This window comes from Schistocerca cancellata, chromosome 6 (genome assembly GCF_023864275.1).
Source record: "Schistocerca cancellata isolate TAMUIC-IGC-003103 chromosome 6, iqSchCanc2.1, whole genome shotgun sequence".
Classification (NCBI taxonomy): domain Eukaryota; kingdom Metazoa; phylum Arthropoda; class Insecta; order Orthoptera; family Acrididae; genus Schistocerca; species Schistocerca cancellata.
Genome location: NC_064631.1, coordinates 192,260,269 through 192,284,150, shown reverse-complemented (window position 1 = coordinate 192,284,150; position 23,882 = coordinate 192,260,269). Strand labels below are relative to the sequence as shown.

Sequence of the window (23,882 nt, the reverse complement as noted above, 5' to 3'; positions counted from 1 at the left end):
CAAAAGACTGAAACTGTTTTTGTTTTTGGGAAATAAATATTGCAGTGGCCTCAAGTTAAACTTTGTCAGACAAACTTCCATCCTCTGAATTGCTGTACTCCAGAAATTTAAGCTGCTTCACAGCAAATTTATATTTTTCTCATTTTAAAGACATGCCGCCATCACTTAGCTCATCACATACTTCCCTTCTTAATTAAAAATGGTCATCCCAGTTTTTATCAGTTGTTAAAATATCATCAATATAAAGAATTATTTCTCTTATCAAGTATTTCTCCAAAACCAAGTGCAAAGCATATATGAATTATTCAGCAACAGAAATGTTAAGTCTAAAAGACACTACACAATTTTAGTAACATGCACCACCATATACAAAAGCATTGCATTTTAAGAACTGTGTGCAAGTGGAATTTGTTGAAACTCAGATGTAAACTAGTCATGAATTTAATATGTTCATATTTATGAAACAATTCATCAATATTTTCAGGATGATTAGTTCCTCTCTCTCTTAAAAATATTTTCATGTGTCTAGGATCAAGAGCAAGTCTTACTCCTCTATCTTCTTATGAGATAACAACAAGAGTGTTGTATTCACTACTGCTCATCTCTATTATCCCCAAGCTTTCTGTATTTTGTATGTCTTTTTCTTCATGCTTGTTTCCCAAGTGGGTGTGTATTTGACATACCTACCTGGGAGCAAGCATGACAACTGCATGCCAGGGGATGGCACCAAGATGATACAGTGCACCAAAACCTGTAGCTAGTCGGCAAAGTAAATCAATTGTGACTGTAGACACAAACATATATTTTTTCAGTTGTGTATTGGGCACTGTTCTTCCAATAGTTTGTCAAGAATATGGTGATAAAAAGTGGTTGATGTGACTTCAACTTCAATCTACTAAACATTTCTAACCTTTCCTCTCTTTTTTCTGAATACATCATAATATTCTCATAATTATTCCCTCAGTTTACCCTCTGTTAGTACTCAACTTTCAGCCTCATCTAACTTTAGACTCCACTAGGTTATAATGTTGTTAATCAAATATCTCTTCCCTAGTAGCATCATCATCAAAGATCCCCATTGATTAAAGTAAGTCCCCCTCCCCCAATCTGAATGTTGCTGTTTGCACAATTTTAAATGATTATCTTTGCCTTTGAGGAAATTTTGTTTATAGGATAAGTACACATGAATCTTAATTAAACAAATCAAATCCTACCCCAGTCTTCACAATTCAATCTATTCCCAAGACAATGGGGTAGATGGAATATCCGCAAAAGTAATCAAACACTGCTCACAGGATCTAGTTAAGCCTCCAACATTCCTATTGAATTTGGTAATGGACAAGGGAATGTTCCCCATTTATGTGAAAAAAAGAGTAAAATAGTGCCAGTTTACAAATGTGGTGACAAAGGGAGATTCTGGAAACTACAGACCTATTACAATTACATCCACTTTATCAAAAATTGTAGAAATAGCTATTAAAACAGGGTTATAAAATTCATAGAAAAACAAAATAGCCTTCAATTGTGTATGCCGTAGTACTCTGTTATATGAACTGCATAGATATTTTATCAGGAGGAATGCAGCCAGTCTAGTAAAATAATTTTTAGAGAACAGAGAACAAAGTTTATTATTAATTCCAATGTAAACAACAAATGGAGCCTTTTACTCTGATTTTCAAGTGGTAAAGTGTGGGAGAACGCAATCCTTGGTCCACTAATGTTTATATTGTATACAAATGACATGGCAGCATCAGTAAAAGAAAATGTAATCATGTTTGCAGATGATACATTCCTCATTGTAAGTAGTAGCCCATAAATGATTCAGAAACAAGAACTGTCAAGGTCATAGACAGGGCAAATGAATATTTAAGTGAAAACAATATATTTGTAAATGAAAAAATTGCGACTTACATGGAAATACTTGCAAAGAGAGCAACAAATGAAAAGAAACTAAATATAAGACTTAGGGGCACATTGCTAACAGAAGTTGACAGTGCAAGTTCTTGGGATTGACAATAGACAGACTTATGACTTAGAAAATGGCGTAGAAAAGATCAGCTCAAAAATAAATAGCAGTGTATTTTTAATGACGAAAATGTTACAGACAGTTGATAAACGTACACTGTTAAAGATGTACAATGGACTATTTCATCACCATTTATCATACTGTATAGTAATATGGGGTAGGGCAGCAAAAGTCTGTATTAACAGACTGCTGGGAAAAGAAGGGGAGGAGGGGGGATCAAATGTGTTGGGAAGCTGTCACCAACTCAGTTGCATTTACACGAATATGTGTGTGTATGTTGTCTATTTCTGACGAAGGCCTTGTTGGCCAAAAGCTCACTGTCTGACAGTCTTTTCATTGTGCCTATCTGTGACTCAGCATCTCCACTATATAGAGAGTAGCAACAATCCTTTTTGTAATATTGTTACAATTTATAATCTTTATTTGTCCCACAATTTTCATTTCAACATATAATAATTCTCTCTTCACCACCTGCTAATTTGTACGGCAGAATGTGATCTTCATGTAAATTCCTCCCAGTGGCTTGACTTTTCTTATCTTCTTTATCACCACATTCTAAATCACTGTCTTCTATTGCTTCTTCTTTAATATCCATGTAAATCATCCCATTTTTTTCATCATCACCAACCCCATCAGTACTGTCATTATTCTAATTGAAGTCAGAATGATCTGAAATATTACCATTACGTGCAAAAATTCTTCACCTCCACCCCTCCCTCTCCCACCATATGTGGCTGCCACATCCATCTGTTACCAGTTAAGACTCAGCAGGGCTACATCCTGCCTCTATTTCTTCAGCACTCAAATTTATTAATCCCAAATTTATGATAACTACTACTTGTCATCACTCCTCCCCTTAAGATGTCATTTTCTGTGTGACTATTAAAATTTGTGAATACCTCAGTATCCATCCCAAATTTTTTATTACATGCCTAATTATTGTTGTCTTTCATACTATCATTCATTGCTTTCCAAAATTCTTTATCAAAATACAGTCTGTTCATATGATATATCTCCCTTTTACTCTACCCATAAAAATCTCTTTTTTCTTCTCCCTTTAAATCTTTTTTCAAACATATTAGCTTGATTTTGGTTTTCACTCCTTGTCCCAAACTGACAAGCTTCCTTCACTTACCTTGAATATTCCCTAACTGTCTAATCTCCTACTGTCTTGTAATTTATTATTTTCCTCTCATGACTTGCATATGCTTTAAATTTCTCTGTTTCTATTCCTATTATTGTCATTCTAATTAAGATTTCCTATATTTACAGCCCCTTAGTAGTCACTACTATAATTGCCAGCATCCCATCACTCCTAATTTCCCCCATTATGATTCTGGTTCCATACCCCATACTGATAACCAACATGATTAAAATTTTGTCTATCATTCTTCTCTAAAGCTCAGTCCAGCTTGTGAACATATTGTAAAAATGGTTCAGTCAAGTCATCAGGACCATATACCAAACTCCATGGTACTTTCCCTGGTAATCTTTTCAGTAAGGTCATCAAAAGGTTCACATAAGTGAACTAATCCTCTGTGCTGTTTTTCGCCACTTCCCTTTGTGATTTCTCCCATTTAAAAATCCCTTTTGAATCTTGTTTGTTGTGACTAAAATGAAAATTTACTTAAAAATTCCTTCCCAAGTCCACCATATGACAATTCCGAACTTGGATGTTGATTAGCAATAATGATTTTTGTCTTACCTGAGTACTCACTCACATTTTGCTGTGGCACGCAGAAGTGGTAATAGTGCCATACAAAGTTCGCTGAAGCACCATACAATGCACACTGTCATCAAATGAGATTTGTCCAACATGAAATCATATATGCATTGTCCTTTGATTAGGCCTGTATTTATATACATTTAAAGCTTAGCATAACGCTTTTCCCTTCATACATGAATTTAAATTGAAATTATTTTAAAAGTTCATATGCAGCATACTATAATGAAAAACTCAATGTACTTTGTGCCAAAATCTATAAGGTTCAGAGTGTGAGGAAAAATCTGCTCAAAGCACATCCAAGGGAAAAGAATACCATTTATCATCTACTTTTGCAGTTCAGGTGATTTGACTCGTCGTACAAGATCTGCTTGTGTTGTTAAAGCAGGTGTCTTTCTTTCTCTGTACAAGACCAAGGCTCTTATTGGAGGTAATACAGATAAATGTTCCAGCAGAGGTTCATTAAATTTGATCCACAGCTGAATTCCTTTAATCCCTAAATTCCCTTATGAGGTGAAGCCTGCCAAAAAACATCCGTTGACTTCATTGCTTCCAGAAGTTCTACACCTCAATACATGTTGTTAATGTCCAAAAACTGGCTCTTTTCTGCATCTCTACAGGATCAACAATAATTGTATCCAGAGATTCTTTTTGAACATAATCCTGTTTGATGTAGGATGTTGTTGTTGTTGTTGTTGTGGTCTTCAGTCCTGAGACTGGTTTGATGCAGCTCTCCATGCTACTCTATCCTGTGTAAACTTCTTCATCTCCCAGTACCTACTGCAACCTACGTCTATTCACCGAGAGCTGGGACGAAACATAAACAGTGTCACGTGAGTGACTACGCTCGTTTCCAGAGAAAGCATTCGGTGTTCACGTGATACGTAGGGGTGTGGAAAATCCTTGATGCACGCTTTGCAGCTGGCAGCGTTCAGCTGGCTGCCGAGCTGTCACAGCGGATCGTGAGAAACCTGGGCAACAATGTACGAAATAAATTTAACAATAATGTTAAAATAATGTTAAATTGAGTTCATTATGACGAAGCAGTTTTGTTGTCATTCAGGTTGCTAACAAAACGCTCCATTCAAACACAATTAATTGTTAATTTTAATAACAATACCAGTAATAATAATGATAAAGGATGAAACAAGGTTCACTCTGTCGAACTGTTTTCATTGGAGTTTATAACAAACCGCTCCTCTCTCTCCTCTATAATGCAGTCTAATTTACACATTTGAGTTTCCACTTTTTCTGCGACATGGAGAACGCACTTGCTCTAATCCTGTGCAGTCACTGTTCTTACTACTTCTTATAGCAGTATATTAACTTCCGGCATTTTGCATGTATTGTTTTTCGCTGCAACATAGCCTTTGATTCTGTCCACACTAACTCGATGGCGTTTAATTCACAGTGGTACGGAGGAATTCTGAGAACAGTTTTCCCTGCATTCTTCGCCATTTCATCTATTGCATGTTCGTTGTGCGCTGTTCTGTGATTTTTAACTATATCTAAAAGTTCTTTCTTCAACATACCGTCTTCGAAATCGATGGTTTTAGATTTTAGCCACTCTGATATTTCGTGGTTATTGGAATTCGCACTGGGAACTTTTTCTTTTCTCCGAGAATGGTACAGCGCGTTATCAAGAACAATAAACGCATTTTACCTGAAGCCGAGGAAGAACATCTTGAAACCACTTCTTGAAGGTTTCGGCGCACTTCTCCTCATGATAATCTCCATTTTTCTTGGATTCGAAAGTTCACACACATCCTTCAAAGAACCCTGCTTTGCTGCCAATGTGTGCGATAATCAGACATTTCCCTTTACCTGATGGGCCCTTGCTTCCGGTGGATAACCTCGTTTTGAAGAATTTATAGTGTCATCTACCCAGACGTAACTTCGGGTATGTCCTGCATTCACCCATGTCTCGTCCAAATAGTAAATGGGTCTGCCTTCATCTCTCAACCGTTTAATGGTTCAAAGATAACGCCGCCTCCAAAAATCATGTCATCCCTGTCTATAAGCATGCTACCGCGCCCACGCCGGACATATTTGAAATTCATTTCTCTCAATAACTTACAAAATGTAAAAAACTTATAAAATGTAAAATGTAAAAATTGCCCAGATCTGCATCTTCGTTCACGACTGTAAGCACTTTATCAATTGTTGGCAATTCGTTACGAAAAAAAAACAAAATCGTGTACTTTCCTTCGTATCGCATTTCTATCAAAGACATCAACACTTTCAGAAAGTTTCTGTTGTAATTTTCCTTTCTTGGGAGACTTCAAAGAGTGTGTGGCCTTGTACTCACTCATCACACGATACATTGAAGAATGTCCAACACCTGTAGCTGCAGCTGTTTTCGAAACAATGCCACTCATCGACTGCTCTGGATGTAACAGTTCCGTTTTATACACATTAAGCACCATGTGCTTCTCAGGAGAACTTAATGATTTCTTCTTTGCTCGCTTCTTTGGTAGACTCAGAACTGACACGTCGACCTCGTCATCCGTGGATGACATAATGAAGACAGCTGTATGTGATGCTAATGAAATAAGTGAATATATAAAATAAGAAACCATGCGATGCTATTGGATGCGCAAAACAGTGAATGCTCAGCGTGACTACAAACACATATACTTACTCTAATAATCAACAACTAGTCTTTCAAGCGTCTTTACAGATAAATTTAAGATATCCTGAAACCGCCGCTGTACAACACCCACTAACGAGCTCACACCTGCAACTGAGACGGCCACACTGACTGAGCGCCGCACCTGCGAACCAAACAATGCGTCGCTCGTAAAGGACAAACGGTTGCACCCATCGCATTCGAACAAACTACAAACTTAAATTCAAACCCTTATGAAACTTTTCTCGCTTACACCCCCACAGAAAAATTCAAAGGGGAAAAGTTTGTCGCTTACTATATTTCGGATGATGATTTGGTAAAAGTTCTGCATCAGATGTGAGATTTTAATTTATTACTTCACTATTACTGACTCCATTGGGCAGAAAATTTGCAGACGTCATCAACATATATTACTGAAGCCAATTATAAAATTATTTTGCTGTGCGACACACAGTTTAGGAGATATGCCGTGATAAATATAGAGTAACGCGAAAAAACAACTTTTCCTGAAAGCTTAAATATTTCTCTTTTTCAGTGAAAATAAATTTTAATGTAATGTAAAAAAAGGTGTCGGAAGGTAGTTCTCGGATCACTTTATCAAGTTCAGGCTCCAAATTATAAAAAACATGACTTTAATTTTTTTATTTCTGACGCCCCTGCCTTGTACACCCCTCGACGGCACCGCTGTGGTCACGCGCCTTGCCGTGTTTACATTATGTCTCTTGTTTCGGTGAATGGAGTATACATCCTTCTGAATCTGCTTGGTGTATTCATCTCTTGGTCTCCCTCTACGATTTTTACCCTCCACACTGCCCTCCAATACTAAATTGGTGATCCCTTGATGCCTCAGAACATGTCCTATCAACCGATCCCTTCTTCTAGTCAAGTTGTGCCACAAACTTCTCTTCTCCCCAATCCTATTCAACACCCCCTCATCAGTTATGTGATCTACCCATCTAATCTTCAGCATTTTTCTGTAGCACCACATTTTGAAAGCTTCTATTCTCTTCTTGTCTAAACTATTTACCGTCCATGTTTCACTTCCATACATGTCCCCACTCCATACAAATACTTTCAGAAACGACTTCCTAACACTTAAATCAATACTCGATGTTAACAAATTTCTCTTCTTCAGAAACGCTTTCCTTACCATTGCCAGTCTACATTTTATATCCTCTCTACTTTGACCATCATCAGTTATTTTGCTCCCCAAATAGCAAAACTCCTTTACTACTTTAAGTGTCTCATTTCCTAATCTAATACCTTCAACATCACCCGACTTAATTCGACTACATTGCATTATCCTCGTTTTGCTTTTGTTGATGTTCATCTTATATCCTCCCTTCAAGACACCATCCATTCCGTTCAACTGCTCTTCCAAGTCCTTTGCTATCTATGACAGAATTACAATGTCATCGGCGAACCTCAAAGTTCTTATTTCTTCTCCATGGATTTTAATACCTACTCTGTATTTTTCTTTTGTTTCCTTTGCTGCTTGCTCAATATACAGATTGAGTAACATCGGGGAGAGGCTACAACCCTGTCTCACTCCCTTCCCAACCACTGCTTCCCTTTCATGTCCCTCGACTCTTATGACTGCCATCTGGTTTCTGTATAAATTGTAAATAGCCTTTCGCTCCCTGTATTTTACCCCTGCCACCTTCAGAATTTGAAAGAGAGTATTCCAGTCAACATTGTCAAAAGCTTTCTCTAAGTCTACAAATACTAGAAATGTAGGTTTGCCTTTCCTTAATCTAGCTTTTAAGATAAGCTGTAGGGTCAGTATTGCCTCACGTGTTCCAATATTTCTACGGAATCCAAACTGATCTTCCCTAAGGTTGGCTTCTACTAGTTTTTCCATTCGTCTGTAAAGAATTCGCGTTAGTATTTTGCAGCCGTGACTTATTAAACTAATAGTTTGGTAATTTTCACATCTGTCAACACCTGCTTTCTTTGGGATTGGGATTATTATATTCTTCTTGAAGTCTGAGGGTATTTCGCCTGTCTCATACATCTTGCTCAACAGATGGTAGAGTTTTGTCAGGACTGACTCTCCCAAGGCTGTCAGTAGTTCTAATGGAATGTTGTGATGTAGGATAGCAAAATGTATTTTAAATGTTTTTATATTTGTTTCTTTAAGTTAAGCACTAAAACATTTGAAGAATGGAAGTAAGCATTAATTATATTAAATTTGTCCAAAATCCACCTTAGAAACTGGAAATACAGTTTAATAAATGGATCACACAGTAAGTTTGGGATCTCTTTGGACTTATTAACCTTTTCTGTAATCTACTGACCGGCAAAACGGAATATTAATGCATCCCACTGCCCCAACATTCATTCTACACCAGAAAGAAGTGAAAACCAACTTGTCTACACTTTAAGCTGCATACATTTTTGGAACTGAGCTGGCTGACATTGTCATTTTCAACTTATTTTTAGTAATTATGTACATCTCTTGCAAGTTCTTCACAATGACTAGGAAGTGCCTTGCAAGCATCGTTAGCACACAATGGAAGTGAATGACAAGTTGATTTTTTAATATGATTACAGGAACAAGCATTTTTAGCCAACTGGATACAGAATTGTGCTCTCCAACCATATCATTTGCCCTATCGGAGCCAAGATCAAGTTCTAATGGAATATTATGTTGTTCAAATACTTGAGTGAGTTTCTCATACAAGTTAACCCCAGTTGCCCCAATTACAGACACTGTCATTATTTGAGTCAAATTGTAGAGTTTGCTAAATATTCCATTCCATCATAATACACACACAACAATGCAAGCAGAACTGACTGAAGCAATTTTGTTACTTTCATCTGTCAAAATGGAGAATTTTATTTTTGAATCTTGAAAATATGATCAGTTTTATGAGAATGTGCAATAGCATTTCTTATCATAGCTGTGCTTTTGTTCCATTTCATAACAACATTTTGTGCTATCTTAGAAACAGGGAACACACTTTTTAAAATAGCTGTCGAATGGCTAGTTGTATTAAAACAAATGTCTTGAGCTGCTAGGAACGTGGCAATTTTAAGCTTTGCTTCCGTATTTTGTTTGTTGAGCGTTTTCGTACCTTTAGTCAAAGACTTTAAAAAGTTGTGTATGATTTTTCAGTGATGCCACTCATTTTATTAATATACTTGTTTGAGTGCATGTGTTTCTTATCACAGTTAGGGTAGCTACTGTAGAATTATTACAGTGTTTACATTTTGCCCTATAGCAATTATTAGGACCCTTTGCTATCAATGAACAAAATACTGAATCATTCTCCCATACATTTCAATATTTTGAAACCTGTGCTGCACTTTTTTGCAGCTGACTTCTTTGCATCTGCTTTATCTTAGGTATATAAACACTGCACATCTCTTCATCACTACTTTACATTACACCTGCTTAATAAATTACACAAATTATCACTAACTGTTAAAGTTACTTATTGTTTAATAAGGCTTCAATGTACTGAACTGAAGAGCTGAAAATAATTGTTAAGCTGCTCACAGCACAGCTGCCAGTATAACCACCTGTAATGAGGAACCAGACACTGCAGGAAGCACCTAGCCAAAATCCATTGTTAGTGAAATATTTAAGTATTAAGCCAAACTGTAATGAAACTCAGCACTAAAATGGATCTTACTGCACAACAAGGTTTCTGCAAGGTGCTTGTATTGGAAGACGTTTGTACACGCTACCATAGAATCTTAACATCAGTGTAGTTCATTGTTGTGCATGTGCTTTGTAATCACTTGATAATAAGCTAATAATGTATGGAAAAGTAAAAACCTCAAAATTATCATATTTTCTCATATAATCCTTCACTTAGTATCATACATCATATAGACTTGAAATTATAGTATGCGTTTGATCTTTGTCACACACCTAACAACCCTGGGGGCATGCAGTCACTGGGCTATAAGTATATTCTTAACAATCAAAACCAGTGTGAGCATTGTTGATGACAATATCTTATCTTGGTTATAATTACCAAAATTGATTACAGAGTAACAGAAACACATCATGGTGTACTTGATAAAATCTGTATATAGACTTTCTAGCCAAATTAAGTAATTTGCATTCTTTTAGCTTCAAATTTAATTTGTTAGTGTTCTTTCAATCAGAAATTACCATTGTTTCATTAAACATATAATTACTTTGCCTATCATTTTATTAACTTTTGTGTCAGAACTTCATGTTGTATAGAGTCATATCATGTGTTTGATTCTACTTGAAATTATTAAAATTCTGTTTATATGATAAACAAATATATCTTTTACATAATTAAGTAATAATGATATTAATTATACCTGCAAATAACATAATGAATTACAATTAACAATAGTGGAAAATAAAAGTTGTAATATTAAGCATTTATACATATAGGACAAAGCTTATCAGCTTGTTTACTAAATGTGTGTACTGTATTCAGCAATCAGTCTGTCTTGATCTGTTACATTACACTGTTCATGAGAACCCTAATGACTCCAACAGTTGCATGAACAGCTGTGCCATCTGGATCCTCAGCTGCGGCATAAGTGCCACTTATATGCAATTGGAAACTATCCCTCCAGCACATCCTCCATTTCTGTAACCCCTCTGGTCAATCCTCCATCAGCCACATTTGTGACCAGATTTTACCCAACCCTTTGCCTTCATGCCATATTGCACCCTTGTCATTAACTATCCTTTACCACAGCCCTCTTTTGTCCTTATATTCTACGTCCCCTATTTCTTCTCTCTCTCTCACCCTCTTCCTCCTTCCTGTGTGTCTTGCCCACATGGACACCTGTTTTGTTAGCACTACTTATGTGTAGTTCTGTCCCTGCTACTGAGAGCCAACTGTGTCTTTTCTCTTGTCTCCTGGTACTTCTCACTACTCTCTTTGCCTTGACTGTCTTCCTCATCCTCTCTCCAGCTACACTTTTCCCTCCGCTTCCTCCTTCTTCTGCCTTAGCAATTACCCTTCAACCCTCAGTATCCTAGGCCATGGAGATGAACCCTATCCCCCTCCCCCCCCCCCCTCTCTCTCTCTTTCTGTGTGTGTGTGTGTGTGTGTGTGTGTGTGTGTGTGTGTGTGTGCGTTTAAGAGAGAGAGAGAGAGAGAGAGAGAGAGAGAACCTTATGTTGAAGATGATTGCCATCAATATTTGTATATTGTTTTATTACAAGATACTTGCATTCTCATGACATGTGGGTTGCTCTCATACTAGAGTCTGAATGGCCTGGCCTGTCCTTCCTTTTCAATCTTCACCAACCTATCCCTTTCTTCTCTGCAAGGAGAGATCTAACAGTTCCTAAAACTGAGATAGTACTGGACATTCCATAATGTGAAATGAAGTGAAATGATCATATGGCATTAATGGCTGGGAGTCCCCACCTGGGGAAGTTTGGCCACTGAGTTGCAATTCATTTTAGTTGGTACTACATTTTGTGACTTGCATGTCAATGATGATGAGACAACGCAACCCACAGACCCTCTACCCGGATGAGAATCAAACCCGAGACCACTGTATGGCACTCAGATGCACTACCCACTCAGCTAATAATAACAAACACAGAATAACTAAGGACAGCCATCTTCAACATGTAAATCCTGGGTGCCACATGGGCATACCTAAGGATCAATCAAAGCTAGGGTAGTGTATGTACTTTCATATATGTTTATCAACAATACAAAAAATCTTGTCTTCTGAAGGCGATTGAGTGTCACCAATGTCTAAAATATAAATCCTATAAATATAACTTAGTCTTTCTTAATTCTATCTTCTAATATAATTCTTAGAATTAGAATTGCCTTATGTGTTTCTAGATATCTCCAGAAAACAAAACTGATTTTCCCCGAGGCTGCCTTTTCAGTCCTTCTGTAAATAATTTGTGTTAGTATTTTGCAACCATGACCTATGGAACAACTGGTTTCATACTATTCACACCTGCCTTTTTTGTAATTGGGATTAGTATGCTCTTATTGAAGTATGTGGGTATTGTGCACATATCATACATTTTGTACAAGAAGTGAAATTGTTTTTTCCTGGCTAGCTTTCCCAAGGAACTTTTGAGGCAATGCTGTCTACTTCAGTTTCCTTATTTTAACTTGTGCCTTACAGTGCTCTGTCAAATGCTCTTTGCAATACCACATCTCTCATCTTCTTTCATCTGCTTTCTCTTCCCTTTCCAAAATACTGTTTTTGTGTTTCATTCCTTGTAACCCCATCTACATATTTCTTCAACCTTTCATTGTTCTCTTCTTTGTTTAATACTAGCTTGGCATCTGAGTTTTTGATACTCATATAACTGCATTCCAATACCGATGCATGCTTCTGCAACTTTATGTTGATCCTCAAACCATTATTGCTTTGTCATTTAACACTTCCATCAATCTCATTTTTATGAGCTTTTTGCTCAATTCATTTTAGGCAATTGTATATTCATTCCCTTCTATTAATTAAATTCAACATTGTTTGTGTCATCCAAAGATTTCTACTGGGTGCTCTATTTTTGTCTATTTGATCCTCTGCTGCATACACAATTTCATCTCTCAGAGTTACCAAATTATCTTGTAACATAATTTTTTGCACATATCAGCTAGTCACTTCCAGATGGTCCCTTGCTCTGGTTCCTTCAGCTTGTCATATTCCCTCTCCTTAATGTCCTTATTTTCTGCTATTTCTTCAGTTTTATAATGCAGTTCATAACCAATAAATTTTGGATGGAGTCCATTGATGCTCCTAGAAATGTTTTGTCATTTAATTTTTTCTTGTTTTCTAAAGATATATCTTGTTGTTATATAATCTATCTGAAACATTCCAATGTCTCCAAGTCTCTTTCATTTACACAACTTCTCGTCATAGTTCTTAAACCAAGTGTTTGCAATGATTGAACTGTACTCTGTAAAAAATTCTACCTGGCAGCTTCTTCTTTCATTCCTTTCCGCAGCCAATATTCACGTGTACAACTATTATTTTTCCTTCCATTACTTTTCCTACTACTGAATTCCAGTCACCCATCACAATCAAGTTTTTATCTCCCTTAATTAATGGAATAATTTCTTTTATCTCATCAGACATTCTTTCAATCTCTTCATCTGTGGAGCTAGTATGCACATACACTTGTACAACTGTGATGGTTCTTGGCTTTTTGTATCTTCACTACAACAGTGTGTTCACTATGCAGTTCATAGTTACAGCTGCATTCATATTTTCTTATTCATTATTGGATCTACTCCTGCATTGATGTCATTTGATTTTGTATAGATAATCCTTTTCTTATCCGACCGTAAATACTGTTCATCCTGCCGCAGCTCTTCACTGATTTTCATTATATGTAACGTCAACCTATCCATTATTCATTTCAAGTCCTCTTCATAACAATCAATGCTACATGCCTGAGAATGCTAGATTTTTTTTTTATTTTTATTTTTTTTTTTCACAACATCCTCCTAAGTAGCCCCACCCAAAGGTCTAAACAGGGGACTATTCTACCTCCAAAATATTATAGACAAAAAGATGCTGTCATCATTACACTGTACATTAGAACTACATGTCCCTAGGATATATAATGTCTATAGTTCTCATTTTATTCAGCCACTTGCAAAATCATCATAGAAGACTGTGTTGGCTATTATTCCAGGGCAAATCATTCTGATTGTTGTCACTGGAACTACTGAAATGATTGCAGCTCTTCATCAGGAACCATATGCTAGTGTGGCTTTTTAACAGATATGTAGCTAATGTGATCGCACCTATGGTATGCTTATCTGTATCACAGACACACACAAGATACCTCACTGCATGATTACCTAAAATATACATTTATATTGTGGCTTTTGGCAAAGTAATAGTTTGTCATGTTGTTTTCTATTTTTTATGTTATAAGCATGCTGTATAAATTTGTGATAAAATTATGTAAGATTTTGACATGTCCTGTAATAAGAAATTCTACATTACATTCGTAAAATATATTCTGTGTCAATCAGATTTCAGGTATTGGGAGGACCCATCAGATCAGTATAAAGAAGTGGAAGGAAATTTACTGCCACTGTGGAAATTTGTTTATGAAAATACAAAGAAAAATCATGTAACGGGTGTCTGTTGGAACCCACAGTACTATGATTTCTTTGCAGTGTCCTTTGGTTATTGTGAGTTATCAGTGATACTATTGTATAAATTCTGTTATGATATTCTGCTTGGAAGTTGAAAAGCATAAGATCAAAATCTATGGTATGTAGCTGATAACATAGTGTAATAGCGTGATAGTATTTACAAACATGTCTCATTTTCCAAATAGCATTTCTTATGCTACCACCAAAATATATATTCATATACCTGTGCCTTCAGCAATGGACAAACACTTAGATTTTTTCCTAGAAACTGAAAAATAATGACGTGAGGCATAAATAAAATGAACACTAAACTAAGTCAGTTGCAGGTCATGCGTGTAGTCAGAGCATAATTTTACCCAGGTATGGCTTATTGTAAAAATGTTGTTTTGTGATGAGTAAATTTAATACCACCCAGATTACATTTAATCTGTAAGCTTTTTTCTCTCTAGTTTTGTTTTAGTAGAAACTGGAAGGCTGTAGTTGACTATGTATTACCATTGACCACTGGCGATGTTAGCAATAAAACAATACTATATGAAAAAACATAGATTGCTACTCACCATGCGGAGGAGGTGTTGAGTAGCAGGCAGCCACAATGAAAAATGACTGCTAACTGTCAGACTAAGGTGTTGATGACCTGGAGGAATGTGGATTGGCTGTCCTCACATTCAGTCCAGATCATAAAGAAGTCATTCATGAAAGTGAACCAGGTGAGAAGTATGGTATACTGGGTAGCTAGGTAGGATTACTGTAGATGGCTCATGAATAGGTTGGAGCAGGATGATGCTGTGCAGATGCTCATTGCTTTAACACAGATTTGTTTGTAGGTGATGCCTTCAAAAGAGGAGTGGCATACTTTTGTTCTACATTTACTCTCAGCACTAGTGAAAACAATTATAATTTTATATCTAAAAACAAAGATGATTTGACTTACCAAACGAAAGCGCTGGCACGTCGATAGACACACAAACAAACACAAACTTACACACAAAATTCTAGCTTTCGCAACCAACGGTTGCCTCGTCAGGAAAGAGGGAAGGAGAGGGAAAGATGAAAGGATTTGGGTTTTAAGGGAGAGGGTAAGGAGTCATTCCAATCTTGGGAGCGGAAAGACTTACCTTAGGGGGAAAAAAGGACGGGTATACACTCGCACACACACACATATCCATCCACACACTTACAGACACAAGCAGACATATACAGAGGCAAAGAGTTTGGGCAGAGATGTCAGTCTAGACGGAAGTGCAGAGGCAAAGATGTTGTTGAATGACAGGTGAGGTATGAGTGGCGGCAACTTGAAATTAGCGGAGATTGAGGCCTGGTGGATAACGGGAAGAGAGGATATATTGAAGAGCAAGTTCCCATCTCCGGAGTTCGGATAGGTTGGTGTTAGTGGGAAGTATCCAGATAACCTGGACGGTGTAACACTGTGCCAAGATGTGCTGGCTGTGCACCAAGGCATGTTTAGCCACAGGGTGATCCTCATTACCAACAAACACTGTCTGCCTGTGTCCATTCATGCAAATGGACAGTTTGTTGCTGGTCATTACCACATAGAAAGCTTCACAGTGTAGGCAGGACAGTTGGTAGATCACGTGGGTGCTTTCACACGTGGCTCTGCCTTTGATCGTGTACACCTTCCGGGTTACAGGACTGGAGTAGATGGTGGTGGGAGGGTGCATGGGACAGGTTTTACACCGGGGGCGGTTACAAGGGTAGGAGCCAGAGGGTAGGGAAGGTGGTCTGGGGATTTCATAGGGATGAACTAAGAGGTTACGACGGTTAGGTGGATGGCGGAAAGACACTCTTGGTGGAGTGGGGAGGATTTCATGAAGGATGGATCTCATTTCAGGGCAGGATTTGAGGAAGTCATATCCCTGCTGGAGAGCCACATTCAGAGTCTGATCCAGTCCCGGAAAGTATCCTGTCACAAGTGGGGCAGTTTTGTGGTTCTTCTGTGGGAGGTTCTGGGTTTGAGAGGATGAGGAAGTGGCTCTGGTTATTTGCTTTTGTACCAGGTCGGGAGGGTAGTTGCGGGATGCGAAAGCTGTTTTCAGGTTGTTGGTGTAATGGTTCAGGGATTCCGGACTGGAGCAGATTCGTTTGCCACGAAGACCTAGGCTGTAGGGAAGGGACCGTTTGATGTGGAATGGGTGGCAGCTGTCATAATGGAGGTACTGTTGCTTGTTGGTGGGTTTGATGTGGACGGACGTGTGAAGCTGGCCATTGGACAGATGGAGGTCAACGTCAAGGAAAGTGGCATGGGATTTGGAGTAGGACCAGGTGAATCTGATGGAACCAAAGGAGTTGAGGTCGGAGAGGAAATTCCGGAGTTCTTCTTCACTGTGAGTCCAGATCATGAAGATGTCATCAATAAATCTGTACCAAACTTTGGGTTGACAGGCCTGGGTAACCAAGAAGGCTTCCTCTAAGCGACCCATGAATAGGTTGGCGTACGAAGGGGCCATCCTGGTACCCATGGCTGTTCCCTTTAATTGTTGGTATGTCTGGTCTTCAAAAGTGAAGAAGTTGTGGGTCAGGATGAAGCTGGCTAAGGTAATGAGAAAAGAGGTTTTAGGTAGGGTGGCAGGTGATTGGCGTGAAAGGAAGTTCTCCATCGCAGCAAGGCCCTGGACCTGCGGGATATTTGTGTATAAGGAAGTGGCATCAATGGTTACAAGGATGGTTTCTGGGGGTAACGGATTGGGTAAGGATTCCAGGCGTTCGAGAAAGTGGTTGGTGTCTTTGATGAAGGATGGGAGACTGCATGTAATGGGTTGAAGGTGTTGATCTACGTAGGCAGAGATACGTTCTGTGGGGGCTTGGTAACCAGCTACAATGGGGCGGCCGGGATGATTGGGTTTGTGAATTTTAGGAAGAAGGTAGAAGGTAGGGGTGCGGGGTGTCAGTGGGGTCAGGAGGTTGATGGAGTCAGGTGAAAGGTTTTGTAGGGGGCCTAAGGTTCTGAGGATTCCTTGAAGCTCTGCCTGGACATCAGGAATGGGGTTACCTTGGCAAACTTTGTATGTGGAGTTGTCTGAAAGCTGACGAAGCCCCTCAGCCACGTACTCCCGACGATCAAGTACCACGGTCATGGAACCCTTGTCCGCCGGAAGAATGACGATGGACCGGTCAGCCCTCAGATCACGGATAGCCTGGGCTTCAGCAGTGGTGATGTTGGGAGTAGGATTAAGGTTTTTTAAGACGGATTGTGAGGCAAGGCTGGAAGTCAGAAATTCCTGGAAGGTTTGGAGAGGGTGATTTTGAGGAAGAGGAGGTGGGTCCCACTGTGACGGAGGACAGAACTGTTCCAGGCAGGGTTCAATTTGGATAGTGTCTTGGGGAGTTGGATCATTAGGGGTAGGATTAGGATCATTTTTCTTCATGGCAAAGTGATACTTCCAGTAGAGAGTACGAGTGTAGGACAGTAAATCTTTGACAAGGGCTGTTTGGTTGAATCTGGGAGTGGGGCTGAAGGTGAGGCCTTTGGATAGGACAGAGGTTTCGAATTGGGAGAGAGGTTTGGAGGAAAGGTTAACTACTGAATTAGGGTGTTGTGGTACCAGATTGTGTTGATTGGAATTTTGAGGTTTTGAAGGGAGTGGAGCTGGAAGTGGGAGATTGAGTAGATGGGAGAGACTGCCACCCTACCTAAAACCTCTTTTCTCATTACCTTAGCCAGCTTCATCCTGACCCACAACTTCTTCACTTTTGAAGACCAGACATACCAACAATTAAAGGGAACAGCCATGGGTACCAGGATGGCCCCTTCGTACGCCAACCTATTCATGGGTCACTTAGAAGAAGCCTTCTTGGTTACCCAGGCCTGTCAACCCAAAGTTTGGTACAGATTTATTGATGACATCTTCATGATCTGGACTCACAGTGAAGAAGAACTCCAGAATTTCCTCTCTGACCTCAACTCCTTTGGTTCCATCAGATTCACCTGGTCCTACTCCAAATCCCATGCCACTTTCCTTGACGTTGACCTCCATCTGTCCAATGGCCAGCTTCACACGTCCGTCCACATCAAACCCACCAACAAGCAACAGTACCTCCATTATGACAGCTGCCACCCATTCCACATCAAACGGTCCCTTCCCTACAGCCTAGGTCTTCGTGGCAAACGAATCTGTTCCAGTCCGGAATCCCTGAACCATTACACCAACAACCTGAAAACAGCTTTCGCATCCCGCAACTACCCTCCCGACCTTGTACAAAAGCAAATAACCAGAGCCACTTCCTCATCCTCTCAAACCCAGAGCCTCTCACAGAAGAACCACAAAACTGCCCCACTTGTGACAGGATACTTTCCGGGACTGGATCAGACTCTGAATGTGGCTCTCCAGCAGGGATATGACTTCCTCAAATCCTGCCCTGAAATGAGATCCATCCTTCATGAAATCCTCCCCACTCCATCAAGGGTGTCTTTCCGCCGTCCACCTAACCTTCGTAACATCTTAGTTCATCCCTATGAAATCCCCAGACCACCTTCCCTACCCTCTAGCTCCTACCCTTGTAACCTCCCCCAGTGTAAAACCTGTCCCATGCACCCTCCCACCACCACCTACTCCAGTCCTGTAACCCGGAAGGTGTACACGATCAAAGGCAGAGCCACGTGTGAAAGCACCCACGTGATCTACCAACTGACCTGCCTACACTGTGACGCATTCTATGTGGGAATGACCAGCAACAAACTGTCCATTCGCATGAATGGACACAGGCAGACAGTGTTTGTTGGTAATGAGGATCACCCTGTAGCTAAACATGCCTTGGTGCACAGCCAGCACATCTTGGCACAGTGTTACACCGTCTGGGTTATCTGGATACTTCCCACTAACACCAACCTATCCGAACTCCGGAGATGGGAACTTGCTCTTCAGTATATCCTCTCTTCCCATTATCCACCAGGCCTCAATCTCCGCTAATTTCAAGTTGCCGCCACTCATACCTCACCTGTCATTCAACAACATCTTTGCCTCTGCACTTCCGTCTAGACTGACATCTCTGCCCAAACTCTTTGCCTCTGTATATGTCTGCTTGTGTCTGTATATGTGTGGATGGATATGTGTGTGTGTGTGCAAGTGTATACCCGTCCTTTTTTCCCCCTAAGGTAAGTCTTTCCGCTCCCGGGATTGGAATGACTCCTTACCCTCTCCCTTAAAACCCAAATCCTTTCGTCTTTCCGTCTCCTTCCCTCTTTCCTGACGAGGCAACCGTTGGTTGCGAAAGCTAGAATTTTGTGTGTATGTTTGTGTTTGTTTGTGTGTCTATTGGCGTGCCAGCGCTTTCGTTTGGTAAGTCAAATCATCTTTGTTTTTAGATATATTTTTTCCCACGTGGAATGTTTCCTTCTATTATATTCATATCAATTATAATTTTATTGACATTAGGCCACAAAAGTGACATACAATATCAAATACATAATATATAGACACACACACACACACACACACACACACACACACACACCTTTTCATAGACAGTCAACTAACACACAGAAGACCATTAATCATCTCCAGATTCTTCAGGTATGATAGAATACAGTTAATAACAGAAAAGTTGAACAGGTCATCTATTGATTTTACATACAACTTTATACCATAACATGGGTGGGCAACTAATCAGACATTTAATGTTTCTTTGAATGCTTGTTCAGTAAGATCTTGTACAGCTTGTGAGAGTTTATTAAATGATTAGTGTCCTATGACTTCGGAGCTGTTAACTGATTTTGACGATCTGTGCTATGATCTATAAATGTTTCTTTTGCTTCTTCCATTGTAGCAGTGTATGTTGCGGTTGTGGTCTTCAGTCCAGAGACTGGTTTGATGCAGCTCTCCGTGCTACTCTATCCTGTGCAAGGCTCTTCGTCTCCGAATAAAATCTGCAACCTACATCCTTCTGAATCTGCTTATTCATCTCTTGGTCTCCCTCTACGATTTTTATCCTCCAGGCTGCCCCCTAGTACTAAATTGGTGATCTTGTGATGCCTCAGAATGTGTGCTACCAATCAATACCTCTGGGCTCCTCATTAGTTACATGATCTACCGCTCTAGTCTTCAGCATTCTTCTGTAGCACCATATTTCGAAAGCTTTTATTCTCTTCTTGTCTTAACTAGTTATCATCCATGTGTCACTTCTGAACTTGGCTACACTCCATGCAAATACTTTCAGAAAAGACTTCATGATGTTTAAATCTGTACTTGATGTTAATAAATTTCTCTTCTTCAGAAATGCTTTCCTTGCCATCATCAGTCTACATTTCATATCCTCCTACACGTAGATGTAGATGTACTTTGACAATCATCAGCTATTTTGCTTCCCAGATAACAAAAGTCATTTACTACTATCATCTGATTTAATATGTCTGCATTCCATTATCCTCATTTTTCTTTTGTTGGTGGTCATCTTACATCCTCCTTTCAAGACACTGTCCATTTCATTCAGCTGCTCTTCCAGGTCCTTTGCTGTTTCTGACAGAATTACAATGTCATCAGCAAACCTCAGAGTTTTTATTTCTTCTCCATGGAGTTTAATTTTTACTCTAATTTTTTTCTTTAGTTTCCTTTACTACCTGCTCATCCTTCTCAACCACTGCTTCCCTTTCATGCCCCTCGACTCTTATAACTGCCATCTGCTTTCTGTACAAATTGTAAATAGCCTTTTGGTTCCTGCTTTTTACCCCTGCCACCTTCAGAATTTGAAAGAGAGTATTCCAGTCAACATTGTCAAAATCTTTCTCTAAGTTTACAAATGCTAGAAATGTAGGTTAGCCATTCCTTAACCTATCTTCTAAAATAATTCATAGGGACAGTATTGCCTCGCTTGTTCCTACATTTCTACGGAATCCAAACTGATCTTCCCTGAGGTCAGCTTGTACCAATTTTTCCATTTGTCTGTAAAGAATTTGTGTTAGTATTTTGCAGTGGTGATTTATTAAACTGACAGTTTGGTAATTTTCAGACCTGGCTGCACCTGCTTTCTTTGAGATTGGAATTACTATATTCTTCTTGAAGTCTGCGGGTATTTCACCTGTCTGATACATCTTATTCGCCAGATGGAACAGCCTTGTCGTGGCTGGCTCTCCTAACGCTGCCAATAGCTGTAACGGAATGTTGGTCTCCCATGGCCATGTTTCAACTTAAGTGTTTCAGTGATTTGTCAAACTCTTCACGCAATATCATATCTCCCATTTCATCTTCATCTACGTCCTCTTCCATTTCCATAATAGTGCCCTCAGTTACATTGCCCTTGTATATGCTCTCTGTCTACTCCTTCCACATTCCTGCTTGCCCTTCTTTGCTCAGGACTGGTTTTCCATCTGAGCTCTTGATATTCACACAGTTGGTTCTCTTGTCTCCAAAGGTTTCTTTAATTTTCCTGTAGGCAGTATATAGTGATACATGCTTCTACATTGTTACATTTGTCCTCTAGCCATCTCTGCTTAGCCATTTTGCACTTCCTGTCAGTCTCGTTTTTGAGACGTTTGTATTTGTTTTCGCCTGCTCTGTTTACTGCATTTCATATTTTCTCCATTCATCAATTAAATTCAATATCTCTTCTGTTGCCCATGGATTTCTACTAGTCCTCATCTTTTTTTTCCTAGTTGGTCCCGTGCTGCTTCACTATTTTATCTCTCAAAGCTACCCACTTTTCCTCTAATGTATGTCTTTCCCCTGTTCTTGTCAGCCGTTCCGTAATGCTTTCCCTGAAACTCTCTCAGTCTCTGGCTCTTTCAATTTATCCAGGTCCCATCTCCTCAAATGCCCACCTTTTTGCAGTTTCTCCAGTTTGAGCCTACAGTTCATAACCAATAGATTATGGTCAGTGTCCACATCTGCCTCTGGAAATGTCTTACAATTTAAAACCTGGTTCCTAGATCTCTGTCTTACCATTATCTAATCTGTCTGAAACCTTCCAGTGTCTCCAGGCATCTCCCATGTATACAACCTTCTGTCATGATCTTAAACCAAGTGTTAGCTATGATTAAGTTATACTCTATGCAAAATTCTACCAGTTGGCTTCTTCTTTCATTCCTTACCCCCAGTCCATATTCACCTACTACTTTTCCTTCTCTTTCTTTTTCTACTATCGAATTCCAGTCCCCTATGACTATTAAATTTTCATCTCCCTTAACTATCTGAATAATTTCTTTCATCACATCATATATTTCTTCAATCTCTTCATCATTTGCGCGGGTAGGTGAAATATAAACTCGTACTACTGTCGTAGGTGTCAGATTCATGTCTATCTTGGCTTACAGTAATGCGTTCCCTATGCTATTCACAGTAGTTTATCCACGTTCTTATTTTTTTATTCATTATTAAACCTACTCCTGCATTACCCTTATTTGATTTTGTATTTATAACCCTGTATTCACCTGATCAGAAATCTTGTTCTTCCTGCCACCAAACTTCACTAATACCCACTATATCTAACTTAAATCTAGCCATTTCCCTTTTTAAGTTTTCTAAGGTACCTGCCCAATTAAGGGATCTGAAATTCAACGCTCCGATCCGTAGAATGCCAGTTTTGTTTCTGCTGATAACGACATCCTCCTGAGTAGTCCCCATCGGTGATCTGAATGGGGGACTATTTTACCTCCTGAATATTTTATACAAGAGGACGCCATTATCATTTAACCATACAGTAAAGCTGCATGTCCTTGGGAAAAATTATGACTGTAGTTTCCCCTTGCTTTCCGCTGTTCGCAGTACCAGCACAGCAAGGCCGTTTTGATTGATGTTACATGGCCAGATCAGTCAATCATTGAGACTGTTGCCCCTGAAATTACTGAAAAGGCTGCTGCCCCTCTTCAGTGATGTGTATGTTTTCTATAATTATCTTCTAGTACATCTTCTTTGAGTAAATTAAACATAGCACACACATGTAGGATTCGTTAGATCAGGTTCAATTGTATGTATTACTGTCATAATTGTTTGTTCAGATGACAAAAGGTTTACAGTGTGCTTCATATGATTAACCCACAATCACCCTAAAACTTTCTTCTGCAGTATTAAGATTTCATGCACACTGTTGGAGTTATCCACAAAATAATTCCATGTTACATTATGCTACAAAAAATGCAAAATAGAATTTTAACATAGATTTCAAGTATGCAACCCATAAGTTCCTTAGAAATAAATTACTCTAGATAACTTAGCACTAATATATTTTACAAGTTGGCCCCAAGATAATTGATCATCTAAAGATTGTAAGGTTCCTTCCCAATCAGCATGGAATGAAATTAAACATCCAACAGAGCAATGTGCATTTGATGAATAATTAACCACCACTCTTGCATCATGTAATTAACATGGGGAAGAAATAATTACAGAGAAAGTAACTTCACTTGTCCTTCATTCTTATTTCTAACTTGTTATCTAAGATGGGGTTTATTATTTGATG

General features: G+C 39.0%; 1 protein-coding gene across 1 annotated transcript in view; it reads left to right on the top strand.

Annotated features, from left to right (window-relative positions):
- Positions 1-23,882, top strand: part of LOC126088243 (dynein intermediate chain 2, ciliary-like) — a 396,539-nt gene that overhangs the window by 191,722 nt on the left and 180,935 nt on the right. The window contains exon 7 of the mRNA XM_049906373.1: positions 14,349-14,510. Coding sequence (XP_049762330.1) covers positions 14,349-14,510 — 162 coding nt within the window. The remainder of the gene's footprint in view (positions 1-14,348; positions 14,511-23,882) is intronic.